Source organism: Aotus nancymaae, unplaced genomic scaffold, assembly GCF_030222135.1.
Source record: "Aotus nancymaae isolate 86718 unplaced genomic scaffold, 86718_ANA_hifiasm-v0.15.2.pri h1tg000011l, whole genome shotgun sequence".
Lineage (NCBI taxonomy): Eukaryota > Metazoa > Chordata > Mammalia > Primates > Aotidae > Aotus > Aotus nancymaae.
Window position 1 is genome coordinate 13,422,122 of NW_026988422.1, and position 14,210 is coordinate 13,436,331.

Genomic DNA, 14,210 nt, shown 5'->3' on the forward strand with positions numbered 1-14,210 from the left:
ACCAAGCAAATATGCTCAGGAGGTATTGCTGTCTTATTGTAAGATCGATAGCTCCTTTCTTCCATTAGGTTAACTTTCAGAAGTTTCTGGATATAAAAGGTAAATGGAAATGGGTATTTGTGGAGGAAAAACTATTTTTTTCTCTATATTCACATTCAATGCAGAACACTTCTGTGGCCACATGTGTGGTTTTTTTCCACACCAACCAATTATCTGCCACCAGCTGGGTGTCCTGCAATCCAGTTCAGTTCTGACATGATCTGCCTGGAGTTAGTGCAGACCCCACAGTTTAAGAGTTCAGCCCCACAAAAATTCCCTCACTTAAGATGCCAATTACAAGTCTAGGTTGTCACTTCTGCTTCTGATCAAGCAACTGCAAATTGGAGGTTTTCAAAACCCCGCCTTGGGTTTGATCATTTGCTAGAATGGCTCACAGAACTCAGGGAAGCATTACGTTTATAGGCACATTGTAAAGGACGGAGGATATCAAAAGCCAGATGAAAAAGTTCATAGGGCAGGCATGTGGGAAGGAACGTGAGTGTCCATGTCCTTTTCAGCTATGCCAGCCTCCCTTGTGTAGATGTGTTCAGCCACCTGGGAGCTCTCCAGACTCTCTTTTAGAGATTTTTATGGAAGTTTCATTACATAGGCATGATGGATTATTAGCTCTCTCTCCAGCCACTTTCTTCTCTGGAGGATGAGGGGTGAAGATGGGGCCAAAAGTTTCCTCCTTCTCCTCCTCCTCCTTCTTCTTCCTCTTCTTCTCCTTCACAGTTTCCACTACGTTCTTCTTCTTCTCTTCTCCTTCTCCGTCCCAGTCTCCTTCCCCTTCTCCTCCTTCTTCTTCCTTCCCCTTCCTCTTCTTCCCCTTCTTCTTTCTCTCTCCTTCCTTCCTCCCTCCCTCCCTCCTTCCTTCCTTCTGTCTTCTTCCCCTCCTCTTTCTCCTCATCCTCCTTTTCCTCCTCTTCCCTCCCTCCCTTCTTCTCTCTCGCTCTCTGTCTCTCTTTCTCTCTTTCTTTCTTCAATTTTCACTATATTTCCTGGGCTGATATCAAACTCCTGGCCTCAAGCAATTCTCCCCACTTAGTCTCCCAAGTAGCTGGGATTCCAGACGTGCACCATCTCACTCCACCGCACTGCCTGAAAGTTCCAGGCTTCTAGCTGTGGCTTGCTCTTTCTGGTGATCAGCCCCCATCCAGCAGCCCACCAAGAGTTGCCTCATCAGAAATAAAGACACTCCTATAACCCAGGAAACTGCAAGAGATTTCGGAGCAGCTCTGTGTCAGGAGCTGGGGTAAAGACCAAATGTTTGAGTCAAAGATGTACCCAGCACCCCTGTCCCTCAGGAAATAACAAGGGTTTTAGGAATTCTGGGCCAGGAACTGAGACAGAGACTAAACAGTATATATATTTTTATTATATCACAGTATTGGAACTTTACGCCCTTGCCCTTGGCTTTTCTACACACACGCCCTGTCATGTGTCACTGCCACAGTTTTTTCCTCTCAGGGTTGGGGCCAGTACTCTGCTTAAGCCAGCTTGTTAGTTACGTATGAACTGCCACACCCTGTGCATGGGTGAGGAGTTAATGATGGCACCTCTCTTATTCTGGAAGCTGTGTCTAATTAGCCGCTGCATCAGACTCAGCTAATCAAGTCACTGAGCTGCTTGCTCGGTTTGCACCAAGCTTCATATACATTGTGTGGGAGACACCAGAGTAAGTGTTAAGGAGCCCCCCCCCGCAACCTCCCACTTCACCTCTTTGGGCCCAAGGTGGGACAGTGTGACTAACAGGTCCCAAAATGTAAATATGTCCTAAGTACAGCAGAGGAGCATGTTATCAAAAAGAATCTTCCAGTGAACACTAAAAGTGATCTAATCTACCACTCCATATGTTACCTGAAAATTTTAACTTAAAAATTTTGCTGAAAACCTATTATGTGCAAAACACTGTACTGGGCCCTAAAGATTAATAAAGGAAAGAAGGGAAGGAGGAAGCAGGGAAGACTGGGAGGAAGGACAGACATCACCCCTGCCATAGGAAGCTCAATCCAAAAGGAAGAGAGAGACATGAGTGCTTGACATTAGTGCTTGAAGAGATTCTCCTCTGCGGCATCCTCATCCTCCTCCCCATCACAGCATCCCTGTGAAAGCCGCTTTCCTAGTTCCTGAGTTTTCTAAATGACTATCAGCCTATCGGCAACATCCTGTGCATTGGGGTTTAAGAGCTGTGAAATGACCCAGTCATTTTCTCCGAAAGTTTTTGTCACTTTATGCTGCTTTCCTCCTTGATATTCAGGAGACACTTTTCTTCACTGTATATGTATCCATTTCATCCTCACTGGGTAGCGTGGTAAGATGGGAAGAAGCTAGTTTTTAGTGTCCATAACGCTTAGGATTGAATTTTGGCTTCTCTATTTACGAGCAGAGTGATCTGGGACAGGTTTCTTAATCTCACAGAATGGAGTGCTGTTTTATCTTCCAGTGAGAAGGGGAGATATGTTAATGCCTGTTATGCCAGGTTTTTATAAAGATCACAACAATAGTGACAAGATTAGAAGAGCACAAATAGCAGGCACTCTCATCTTTTGTTCTCTCTTTGAGAGATGGGTTGTACATGTTGAATTCAATGGGAGTGCACTGTGGAAGTGCAGCGTCCTTGACATTCCATTTAGAGTTGAGGGGAGACAAGGTGAGCTCCTATGGGGCACTGCTGTTTTCTGTATGTTCTACCGCTTGTTATTGAATAAAGTAATAGGTCATTAAGCCGTAATGACCGTAGCTGGGGATGGCACATGCTTCTGAGTACTATTAGTTTAGGATTCAGATCTCTGAAACACAGCTACTCGATGCCTGGGAAAAGATATTTGTAACATAATATCAACAACTAGTATCCAGAATATAAAACTAACCACTTTAGATAAATAAGAAAAAGACAGATAAGCCAAGAGAAGGACAGGAAATGAGTGAGAAATTCAGAGATGAGAAGTCCCAAAGAGTTAATAAACACAGGAAAAGATGTTTCACCTCACTAGTAAGCAAGGTGGTACAAATTAAAACAATACGACGCACTATTTCATACCCATTAGAATGGCAGAAATTTAAGTTTGGTAACACTACGTGCTGGTAAGGATGTGGGACGTGGATATGTATACATTCCTGGGAGGAATGGGGAAGGGAGAGCGATTTTTGTGAAGTTGGAGACGCACCTACCCTTGGACCCAGCAATTCCTTTTCTTGGCATATTCCCAGTGGACACTCCTACATGTCCAAGAAGAGATGCACAGGGACATTCAACAATGATTGCTTCAGCTTAGGTTGTAATAGGGGAAAGTTGGAAATAGTGCATGTGATCATCCGTAGAGGAATGGATAAGCTGGCATCATCATTTAAAGGAATCTGTGCAGAAGTTAGGTGAATGCCCTTTATTGAGATTTACTTCATGGGTACATCTTAAATGTAATTTTGAGTGAAAAAAAAGCAAGTTTTAGAAGATTGTGTAGAATAGGGTGCCTTTTGTTTGAATAAAAACACAAATTATAGTTTGTTGTGATTATATAAGGAAGTAGTAATTTGCAAGGCAAGATGCATGCCAGCTTCAGGATGATGGTTAGTACTGAGGAAGAGAGAGAGGAGGAACCGAATAGTATGTAGGAGTCACTTTAGCTTCATTTTGTTTCTTAAATTAAAGGGCTGAACCCAATATAGCAAAATGTGAAGACATGAAAGCTGGGTAGTGGAAACACAGGTGTCATTATTTTTTTTTATGATGCTTGCAATATTTCATGCATAAAATAAAGCCTCCCTATCCTTGCAGTTCCCATCTTTGTCCAGGGATGTGCTAGACCCATGGCTTAGCATGGCTGTTTGTCTTTGCAATGAAGCTCTGGAGAAGGAAGGAAGAAACCCCGAGCTAAGCAGTGTCCCAGGTGCCGAGTGGTCTGTGCTTCCGGGTCTTCTCTCCTTCCCACGATCCGTGAGGTCTGTGTGGGCTCCAGCTGCTGACCTTCTCACCACTAAGGCCACGAGGTGGCAGTGTAACTTCTGAGAGAAGCTGAGTCATGTGGTCCTTATAAATGCAGTTATTTTGAAATAGTGTTAACTTGAGTTTTGGTTGTTATAGGCTCAAACCTTCTTATGTCTGGATCCAGAACCTCCAGATGAGTTGATTCCAGGCTAGAGTGGAATCTCCTTTGTCCTAAAGTACGTTTACTTTGTCAGGTGATGTGTAATGTGATCTGTCGGTAATGTGTGTGGTTTTATTTGCTTCTGTTTGTTTTAGCTCACAGATGTGTACAGTACATCGCCCTCTCTGAGTCGTTATTTTACTTCAGTTGAAATAGTGGACTTCAGGTAAGAGTGTGGAAAGAGTGTGTTCTTTGGAAAGAGATCCTCCCACCCCACCCTTCATCATTTACCTAGCAGGGCTTCCCAGAGCCTCAGAGCATGAAGGGAACCAGTAATAGAATCATAGAGCATCAGTGCTGGGAGGGTCTTTTACACCAACGGGCTCAACTCCCTTATTTTACAAATGAGAAAAGGAAGCCCAGATTAATGGTATGATTCAACCAGGGTCACACAGTCCCAGATAAATTATTTCTGTTTAACAATGAGTGCTCAAATAAGCTAGGGGTAGAAGTAGAAATCGGTCTCAGGTAATGCTGTGATGTAAGTGATGTAATCTATGTATAGGCATTTGCTTTTGAGGAGCACAAGTAATACAGAAGAATGTATTACTTATAATACAGGAGTACATTCTCCTGTATTACTCCTTTAGTATTAAAGACATAAAGAGGAGCCAGGTGTGGTGGCTCACACCTGTAATCCCAGCACTTTGGGAGGCTGAGGTGGGTGGATCACTTGAGGTCAGGAGTTCGAGACCAGCCTGGCCAACGTGGTGAAACCCTGTCTCTACTAAAAATACAAAAATTAGCCAGGCATGGTGGCCGGTGCCTGTAATCCCAGCTACTCAGGAGGCAAAGGCAGGAGAATCTCTTGAACTCGGGAGGGGAGGTTACGGTGAGCTGAGATTGCACCACTGCACTCCAGCCTGAGCGACAGAGCGAGACTCTGTCATAAAAAAATAAAAACAAAGAGAAGAAGACATAAAGAGGTGTGTACAGGAAAAGTCTACCTTCTGTCTCCTTTATTCTCCACTGCCACCACCAATAACTGATACTATTCCCTTCCATAGCGTTAATAGCTGTTGAGAGTTGAGTGTGATTGCTTCTGTTTGTGTATCTACTATAGGCACTACAGATGCCACACACCCATATGCATTTTTTATTTTTAAAATTTTCCTCTCATCTTTAATGCTCTTGAGATGTAGGCATCAGGGTGTATGTGTAGGGAGTTGGTTTATTGTCCTTTTACATCACTGGGACTATTGGAGATGACTTAAATTTTATATCAAAGCTTTATTCCATTATTCCTGAGATGGCTCTGGAATATGATCATCAAAAGTTATATTGAGATTCCTTTTTCAAACCTTAAGTTCTCCAAACCCTAATAATATTAGCAGACCTGGGAAGGGAGGAATGTAGAGCAGGTGGCCGGTAGCACCATGGTGTGGGGCCAAACAGACCCGAAGTCTACAGATACGTACTGTGCAGGCTGCCTTTGATCTCCTTCTTTAAAGACCCCCAGTGGGCTGGGCGCGGTGGCTCATGTCTGTAATCCCAGCACTTTGGGAGGCCGAGGCGGGCAGATCACAAGATCAGGAGATCGAGACCATCCTGGCCAATATGGTGGAACCCTGTCTCTACTAAAAATACAAAAATTAGCTGGGTGTGGTAGCACATGCCTGTAACCCCAGCTACTCAGGAGGCTGAGGCAGGAGAATCTCTTGAATCCGGGAGGTGAAGGTTGTAATGAGTTGAGGTCGTACCACTAAACTCCAGCCTGGTGACAGAGTGAGACTCCTTCTAAAAAAAAAAAAAAAAAAAAAAAAAAAAAAAAAAAAAACCTACAGTGTACATGGTACTTATAGTGACATCTCTGCATTTTATTTCAAGACCAGGCAGAGGTTCTAAAGTATTGAATTGAGGAAGGAAAGCCATTGCTTCCCAAAGGACACTGCTGCACATGGGTGGGAGGTGGCTAAATCCCCGACACATGCATTTGTGTCTACAGGGGCATTGCGACCTCAGCCCTAGACTGGCCCAACAGGAACCTGGGAAAATGCCCTTTGGTTTATTGGCTGCTAGACTCATTTCAGTGGTGGGCAACTGGGGGAAAGGCCCTGAAAATTGCTTTTTTCTGAAAATTCAGCCTTATGTAAATTTACCCTGTGACCTGCCGTGGGGGATTAGGATGGGCTAGCCAGGTCAGGCTAGGTAGCCTGATTTTCCCATTCAGCTTGTGACCTGGTCTTCTGAAAGTCAGCCTCTGGCCGTCTTTATTAGCCAGCTGAAGCCCTTGCCCCTGGGAATGAGGGTGGCTGGCTGTCTAGGTGTTAATCATCATTAGCGATAATTAGAGGGCAGAGCTCAGGGAACAAGTTAAGACACCTGCAAACTAGGGTAGCTGGACTGCAGTTTGAAAGTGCATTTTCCTGCCTTCCTGTAGTGGCATCCTTGAAACTGTGAGTTTCTTCAGAGTCCTCACTCTCCATTATTCGTTTGATCTGCAGGATCTCCCAGCCATAGTAGAATTTATAAACAATTGTCAGTCAGTCTCACCTTGTAAGATCCAAGAGTATTGGCCTATGTCACCTTTGGCCAGAAGAGGGAGCTTTTTGCCTATCCTTAGCGGGGCCATGGCCTGATTCACACTAATGGGACTGGTGTGTCTGCGAAACTTCCCCAAGGTCATAGTCTGGGATGTGGCCTCCTGCTAATTATTTTATTGCTGGTTCTTAATCTGGCCCATCTTGAACCAAAGTGATAAGATAACTATGAATAAACTAAATGTTGAAGTAGCATTTAAAGAGTAGCGTTGGACACTAATTAATGGAGGGTAGCCCTTGATTATTTTAATTTTAGAAATGGGAAAAAATGTTCTAGGAAGGTGAAACTCCCCTTTCTTTAGGTCCCATTACTGAGAGTTACAGGGCTTGGTTCTCTTGCCCTAGGGGCCTCTGGAAATGGGACAGAAAAGTTTCTCACTTTGGGGACAAAGCAGGGAAGTATGATTTGTTGCTGATACACAGGGTGGTCTCTTCGCTGTTCAGAAGTTCTGGACCCAGCCAATGATAGGAAACTTTGGCTGTGCCTTAAACATCTTCATAGGTCAAATAAAGAACTGGTTAAATTAAATATCCCTGACACACCTTTGTGGGGGCAATGCTGAGAACATGGAGAAGGAGTGTGTGTGGAGAAAAGGGGAGGCTTCCCTGGCTTGCCTTAACGGTTGGAGGCTGGGATTGGGACAGATTGCGTCAAGCCTGGGATCGTCTAAGGCATCTTGACCATGGATGGGCTTCACCTTTCCCTTTGATGGCCTCTGCCAGTGGATTCCTAGAGGGTGGGTACTAGGTGGAGGAAGGGGGTTAGGATCACCTCGACTTTTGGTGATGAACCTATGTTCTTCCAGGACAGAACAGCCTTTGCTATTTTGTACTGGAAGAACATGCAAAACTCTCATTAAAAAAAAAGTTATTGCTTAAACTCATTTTTTGAGTTGCTGTGTGATGCTATTTATGTTTTAATGTCTCTGGTTTGCCTTTCAGTGGTGAAAATGCCACAGTAACCTACCACCTGCAATTTGGGGTTCCATCAGATGATGAAAATTTTATGAAGTATATGATGAGTGAGGAGTTGGTGCTGGGCATTTTGCTACAGGATTTCCATGATCAGAACATACGTGGTTGTGAGAATCTGGGGCTTGATCCAGCATCCCTCTTGCTCGATGGTAAGTAGAGCAAGTAAAGAAGTCAGAGCTGCGACAATGAACAGGTGAACCAGATTGGGGTCAGATTGACTGTGGTTCGATTTGGCAACACTGGTGACTTGGTACTGTGTCAGACTATTCATTCATTTACTCATCCACTCAGCCCTGTAACTCTTTCTGCCTCATAACTCAGGCAGAGAGTTACGGTGTTGCTGTGAGGTGATGTTCCACTCTGTGTGGAGCCTACACATTCCGTGCCCTCCAGAATTAGACAGTGTAGTTGGGGAGAACTCATGGAAAAGATAATTTAACTATAAAGATGAACATTGCTACATGTTTCTTCATAGAGTTCACCCACATTCTAAGCCCTGTATCCTACTTTACAACATGATTAGCAACCTTCATGGAGACACTGTGGTTTCACAAGAGAAGTAAGAATTGAAGAATTTGAAATAAAGGATATAGCTAAATTGCTGAAAGAGTATCTCAGTATGGGGAACCTATTTCTTTTTCTGTTGAAGGCCACTGAGACCATTAAGAAATTAATTGAGCAGTATACAAACACAAGATTATTCCTTTCCTTAGAAAATTATGACAAATTTACTCATCAACTTTTAAAACAAAGAACAGAACAAGGAAATAGATATGCTGTTTAATAAATGTAACAAACACCCCATTTGTCAGACTCTGAGAGCTTTTAACACTCGGAACAAAACCTGGCAGAAAGGAAGGTCGGAAGGCCAAATGGCTTCAAGGCTTCCAAATGTCCTTCCATTGCTGTGTAGTGAAGCTCTGGCCTTTGCTGGGGATCTCACTTTCTGATACCTCGCTTGGAGGCTTGCTTACTCTTGTTTAGCCCGTAATGCCAACGATCTTGGGTATTTTATGTTCTCATCCACAGTCCATCCGAATCACTTTCTCTGCATTCGTAGGTATTCAGTAAATACTAGTTGAATGAGCGAGAAAGGCAAATTAGAAGTAGCTGTGGTTGGCAGCAGGTGCAGTAATGGTCTAGAATCAAAAGCATGAAACAGAGGCTTAAAAGCACATGTGTTAGTGCATAGTACAAGACAAGGTGTTTAATATGATGACACTGTTTCTGGAGGATGAGAGGCAAGAGTAATGTTGGCCTAAGAAGGCAGAAAGTTATGTAAAGCAGTTCTTAAGAATGCAATTTAGAAGGCCAAATTTTAGCTCACTGGAAGAGTCTCATACATGGAGAGCTTCCTCACAGAGCATCCTCAATAAAATGTGTCTCTGGGTCAGGCAGACAATATACGTGTGTGGAGTGAAGAGGTTGTGCCCCAATTACAGGAATTAAAAAAAAAGACCATGCTGGTGGCTTATGCCTGTAATCCCAGCACTTTGGGAGGCCAAGGCAGGTGGATCACCTGAGGTCAAGAGTTCAACACAAGCCTGGCCAATATGGCAAAACCCCATCTCTACCAAAATTACATCAATTAGCCAGGCGAGGTGGCAGGCACTTGTAATCCCAGCTACTCAGGAGGCTGAGGCAGGAGAATTGCTTGAACCTTGGAGGTGGAGGTTGTAGTGACCTGAGATTGCATCACTGCATTCCAGCCTGGGCCACACGAACAAAACTCTGTCTCAAAAGAAAACAACAACAACCCCCACCCCACAACAAATCTTCAGCCTCCACCTGTGTAAAGAGGCCTGTGATGCCTGTGAGGGCTGCTGCTGTGGTGTGGTTGGTCTTGATTTTCTTAGGCCCCTTCCAAAAATTGTTACTGGCTCTTTCCAAATAGAGGCCAGGGAGGTGGGCAGAGGTCTGAGGAAAGGTTTAAGAGGATTCCGAGGCTGCGAGGTTCGTATAGCACAAGATAGGCTGCACAGGGTAGGCTGCTGTGAGGCCTGAGCAGAGCTCCGAGAGGACCCTGAGCTAGTCAGAGAGACTCAGATGTTCCCCCAGGGCTCTGTGCTGGGAAGGCAGCTGCGAGTGGAACAGTCTCTGCTCTTCTGGAAATTGCACTCTTTCTCTCAGACGTTTCATCTGAGTGGACGTGCTCAGAAAATGTGGGCTTTTCTGCGACCCCATGTTTCACTTTCCAGAGCATAAATGTGCAATATTTGAGCCATTTTATGATTTGAAAATGTGAGTGTCACTGCCCTCTCAAAGGGAAGGGTGCACAGAGAAAGAATCGAGAAATGAGGAAAGAAGAAGAGAGACTCATCACAGTCAGGCAGCCAGATGGGGGATGAGCTCAGAGGCAAACTCAAGAGAGAGGGAAGATGTGTCAGGGAGAGGCCCAGGGCCCTGGGAGGGACCAAGAGGGACGGAGTGAGTTCTTAACGCCAGTTTCCACGTGCACATGAGCTGTGTGCTTGGGGGATTCCCCCACGGCCCTGTGATTAGCTGGGCAGCTAGTGTCCCACAGTGTAATGTTCTTAGTCTTCAAAGATGCTTAAAATTGTTTGGTTTGTGTGCCCCTTAGAGAATTAGAAGAGAGCTGTGTGCGTCTCCCCAGGAAAAAAAAATGTGCATACCTCTCCCCACAACACAAAATTGTATAGACAATTTCAGGGATCCTGAGTATTTCCCTGGAGCCAGCCTATGGTCCATTCCATTTGGGGTTTGTGTATGTGCACTTTAGAAGCTGAATCTGAAATTAGGTTGTAATTTGTATTCCTGAGGGGTTTTGTGTGTGTGTGCTTCTCATTCTCTAATTGGGAACTATGGTGATTATTTTGACCTGACTGCATGCATATTTTGATGCCTTATAAAAATAATAACCTTCCTTGAAATATAATGGTAAAATTTCTCAAGTCCACCGTCCCTCACCCTTCCCTATCTTTGATCTTCTTCACCTTCTAGATGAGTGGGGCCCAGGCTAAGATGGGGAAGTCTGTTTTACAAATATCAAAGAATAGGTCAGCATCATGGGTTATTTTGGACACAGAGGAGGTACTTGGTACTGTTCTCACCTGGGAAGGAGCTAGTAGACTGAATAGAGAAAAAGGGCAAAACCAGGATTTTTGTGACAGAGAAGAGGGAAAAGCCCCACGTAGGGGAATAGTAAATCTTGTCAGTCCTGTCAGTGGTGGTGAGGTTGGACTCCTGCTGTGTAGACCCTGCAGGCTCCCTCTGTGTCTGTCTGCTGTGTAGACCATGCAGGCTCCCTCTGTGTGTGTCTGCTGTGTAGACCCTGCGGGCTCCCTCTGTGTGTGTCTGCTGTGTAGACCCTGTGGGCTCCCTCTGTGTGTGTCTGCTGTGTAGACCATGCAGGCTCCCTCTGTGTGTGTCTGCTGTATAGACCCTGCGGGCTCCCTCTGTCTGTGTCTGCTGAGGGACTTGCATCTGTCTGCACCTGCATCCTCGCCCGAGGGTTCACAGTGTTTCTCTTATCAGGATTTCTTACAGTACATTTTACACATTTTAAAAACTGAAACTTTAGAGTTTATGGTTAGGTTATGAAAAAAGCCTGGATGTTAAAATGTCTTCAGCACCCAAAAATCACATCATCAAAATTGTATTTCTCATGCATCCTACCCAGACAAATAAGCAACACACAAGAAATGTGATTTGCCTTTTGAAATGTATTCAGAGGGGTATGTGTGTATGTGGACCGAACGGTAGACTTCCTCTGTTAGGAATTTATAAACGTTGCAATTTTATCCTAGATTTTATACTCAAATCCAGTGAAATGAAATAAAAACATAAGCGTTTAATAATGGTTTTAAAAATCAGTAACTTTTGTTCATCTGTGTTATCTTTTTAGAGTGAAGTGATGGAGGTCTGCGTCTGAAGGAAGTGCTCCACTGAGTCCTAGGGATGAAGGGAATTCACTCTGTTTTACAGAAAAGATTCTGTGAATTAATTCAGAAGCACCAGCAACAACCAAGGAGGTGGAGACTCCTTTCTCTCCTGATTCTGCAGCCTGACTCCAAGCCCAGTAAAACAGGTCCTGAGCGCTGCTTCAGCTGGCTCCAGTCTTGACAAAGGCAGGAAGCCAGCTAGGGTAGGGGCGATAGTGTCAGCAGGTGTGTCCCGCTGTGGGAGGTCACTGGTATTCTTTTTTTGTTTTTGTTTTTTGAGACAGGGTGTTGTTCTATCCTTTAGGCTGGAGTGCGGTGGTGCTGTCATGGCTCACTGCTGTTCTCGAAGCACACCACCCACCTGGGTTACTTTATCTTTAGCGCAGAGGTGCACTGCCTTCTTTTAGGTGGGATCACATAAGCATGAGCTGGTAGAGCAGGGAGAGGCAGATAGCCAGGTTAGGGAGACTAAGCCAATCATTCACTGAAATCACCCTTCTTCCCTCCACCATTCTATTTGATCTACCTCTAAGCCAGGATGTGAAGAAAAGGAAGGCAGTTTAGAAGACCTCAGCGTGTGGCTCTGTGTCTGCTTCCATGACCTGCACCTGAGTATCTTAGCCAACCAGCTTTAGGCACACCACCAAGGTTACTATGAGATCTATATATATAGCTAGCTACAGAGGGGAGCTCTGTGTTTCTTCATTGTTTTGCAACTCCTCATTGTTCCTGTGATTCCTGAACACCCTTTTTGGAAACGTGAGTCCCTGTGGGTTTTCAGCATCCTACTGTCACTCTGGATAGTCACTCCATTTGTATTTTTTATAAACTTCCATTAGAGAATCATTAAGGCTGTTGAACATCTACTATGGATATTATGCATTGGCTTTTTGTTGCCCAGTGTTACAAACCTTCCTGTAGGACTCAGTGTCTTCAATGATTGAGTATCCTGTTACAGATGGTGGTGATACAAGAAGAACCACTCTCCTTTGAAAATAAATTGTTGGAAGGTTTTGCCAGCTATTTGGGGGGTAGGAAGAATATTAGCAACTGTGTTGGTTGTTTACAGATAGAGAATTGCCTGTCCTGAGGGAACGGAGTATTTGTTTTGTTGGGAAAAGAAATTTACCAGGAGAAAGAGTTTTGTGCTGTATCTTGACAGATCTCTAGCCCTAGTCTCTCAGTTAATTCAGCTCTGGGTTAGTCAGTGTGAGGGGCAGCCGTGTGTGGGCACATGCTAGAGTATCTGCCTCAGACTAGATTTGACTTGAGTCTTTATGACCCAGGACTCTGGATAATGTGAATTTGCTTTCTTATTTAACTAGAAGATACATGTACTGTAGATCATTGTCTCATTTTAGGGATTGTTCCTTAAACTAGTGAAACTAGTGGATTTCTCTTCTTCCTCTTTATTTTTTACATGTCAAATGTGAACTTTAGTGTGTTTGTATTTTTTAGAAAATAATGAAAAATTTTAATGGCGAATGATTTAAAAACATTTACAATAAATTATTTTTGCATCTGTTGTTGCATTCTCATTGGCTCTGCTTTGGGCTGGGTTTTTTTGTTTGGTTGGTTTCTGTTTTTTTGTAGTAAATGGTGTTGAATGTAATCTTTTCATTTCCCTGAGGGCAGCTTCCTCTTCTGGGTGAATAAGATCGAGCCAAGTTTGGCTGGGGCAGCCTGGGTTCTCGTCTCTGTTCCAGCAAGAGCAGGGAAGAGCCTATCCCCTCCTCTTTCTCTGAGGCCCTCTCTGGCAGGACTTGCATCTGAAAGGGTTTGGGCTTGAAGGAATGGCCTGTTCATGTCTGGAGGCAGGATTTGGTTTTGTTTTTCCCTTCTTTTTTGGAAAGCACCAGCTGCAAGTACCTTGTTTTGGGTTTTGACCGTTTGCAAGTCATAGAGAGGACTTTCCATAGGTTTGACTTTTCTGCCCAAATGGTATGAAAAGAATTAACCCTTGTGACTCACATATTTGGGGGTGCTTGAAAAAATGGCACTTGCAAATGCACTGTTGTGCTGTAGGAGATAAAGCTACTGGTCATCACACAATGTAATGATGAGCCTAATGCCTGGCACATAGTGAGCTTTCAATAATTGAAGGATTTGAGAAGAAAAACTGCTCTTCCCTGGATGTCACTTAGATATGGAAAGAAGGGTGACAGCCAAATCAGCAGAACCCGCTCCTGTTTCTCCTGCCAATGAAAATTCCAGCCTTGTGTCTGATTCTTTTTTGCCTTTCAGTTTAATTTAGTTCTATAGATTTGAAAAAATGATGCATTTTATAGAAGGCTCTAGGGGATACTAATGGAGAAGACAACAATAAAAATGAAGCTGTTACTTTTACTAAGAAGTCAGGACCAAGGCCGGGCGTGGTGGCTCACGCCTGTAATCCCAGCACTTTGGGAAACCGAGGTGGGTAGATCACCTGAGGTTAGGAGTTCTAGACCAGCCTGACCAGGATGGTGAAACCTCATCTCTACTGAAAATTAGCCAGGCATGGTGGCAGGCACCTGTAATCCCAGCTACTTGAGAGACTGAGGCAGGAGAATTGCTTGAACCTGGGAGGTGGAGGTTGCAGTAAGCTGAGATCACACCATTGCACT

General features: G+C 44.2%; 1 protein-coding gene across 1 annotated transcript in view; it reads left to right on the top strand.

Moving 5' to 3' along the window:
* The window catches only part of CUNH3orf52 (chromosome unknown C3orf52 homolog), a 66,336-nt gene extending 53,206 nt beyond the window's left edge, over nt 1-13,130 (top strand). Inside the window, exons 4-6 of the mRNA XM_064374607.1 lie at nt 4,283-4,353; nt 7,670-7,851; nt 11,568-13,130. Of these exons, the coding sequence (XP_064230677.1) occupies nt 4,283-4,353; nt 7,670-7,851; nt 11,568-11,572 (258 nt within the window). The 3' untranslated portion in view covers nt 11,573-13,130. The remainder of the gene's footprint in view (nt 1-4,282; nt 4,354-7,669; nt 7,852-11,567) is intronic.
* The last annotated feature ends 1,080 nt before the right edge of the window (nt 13,131-14,210 follow it).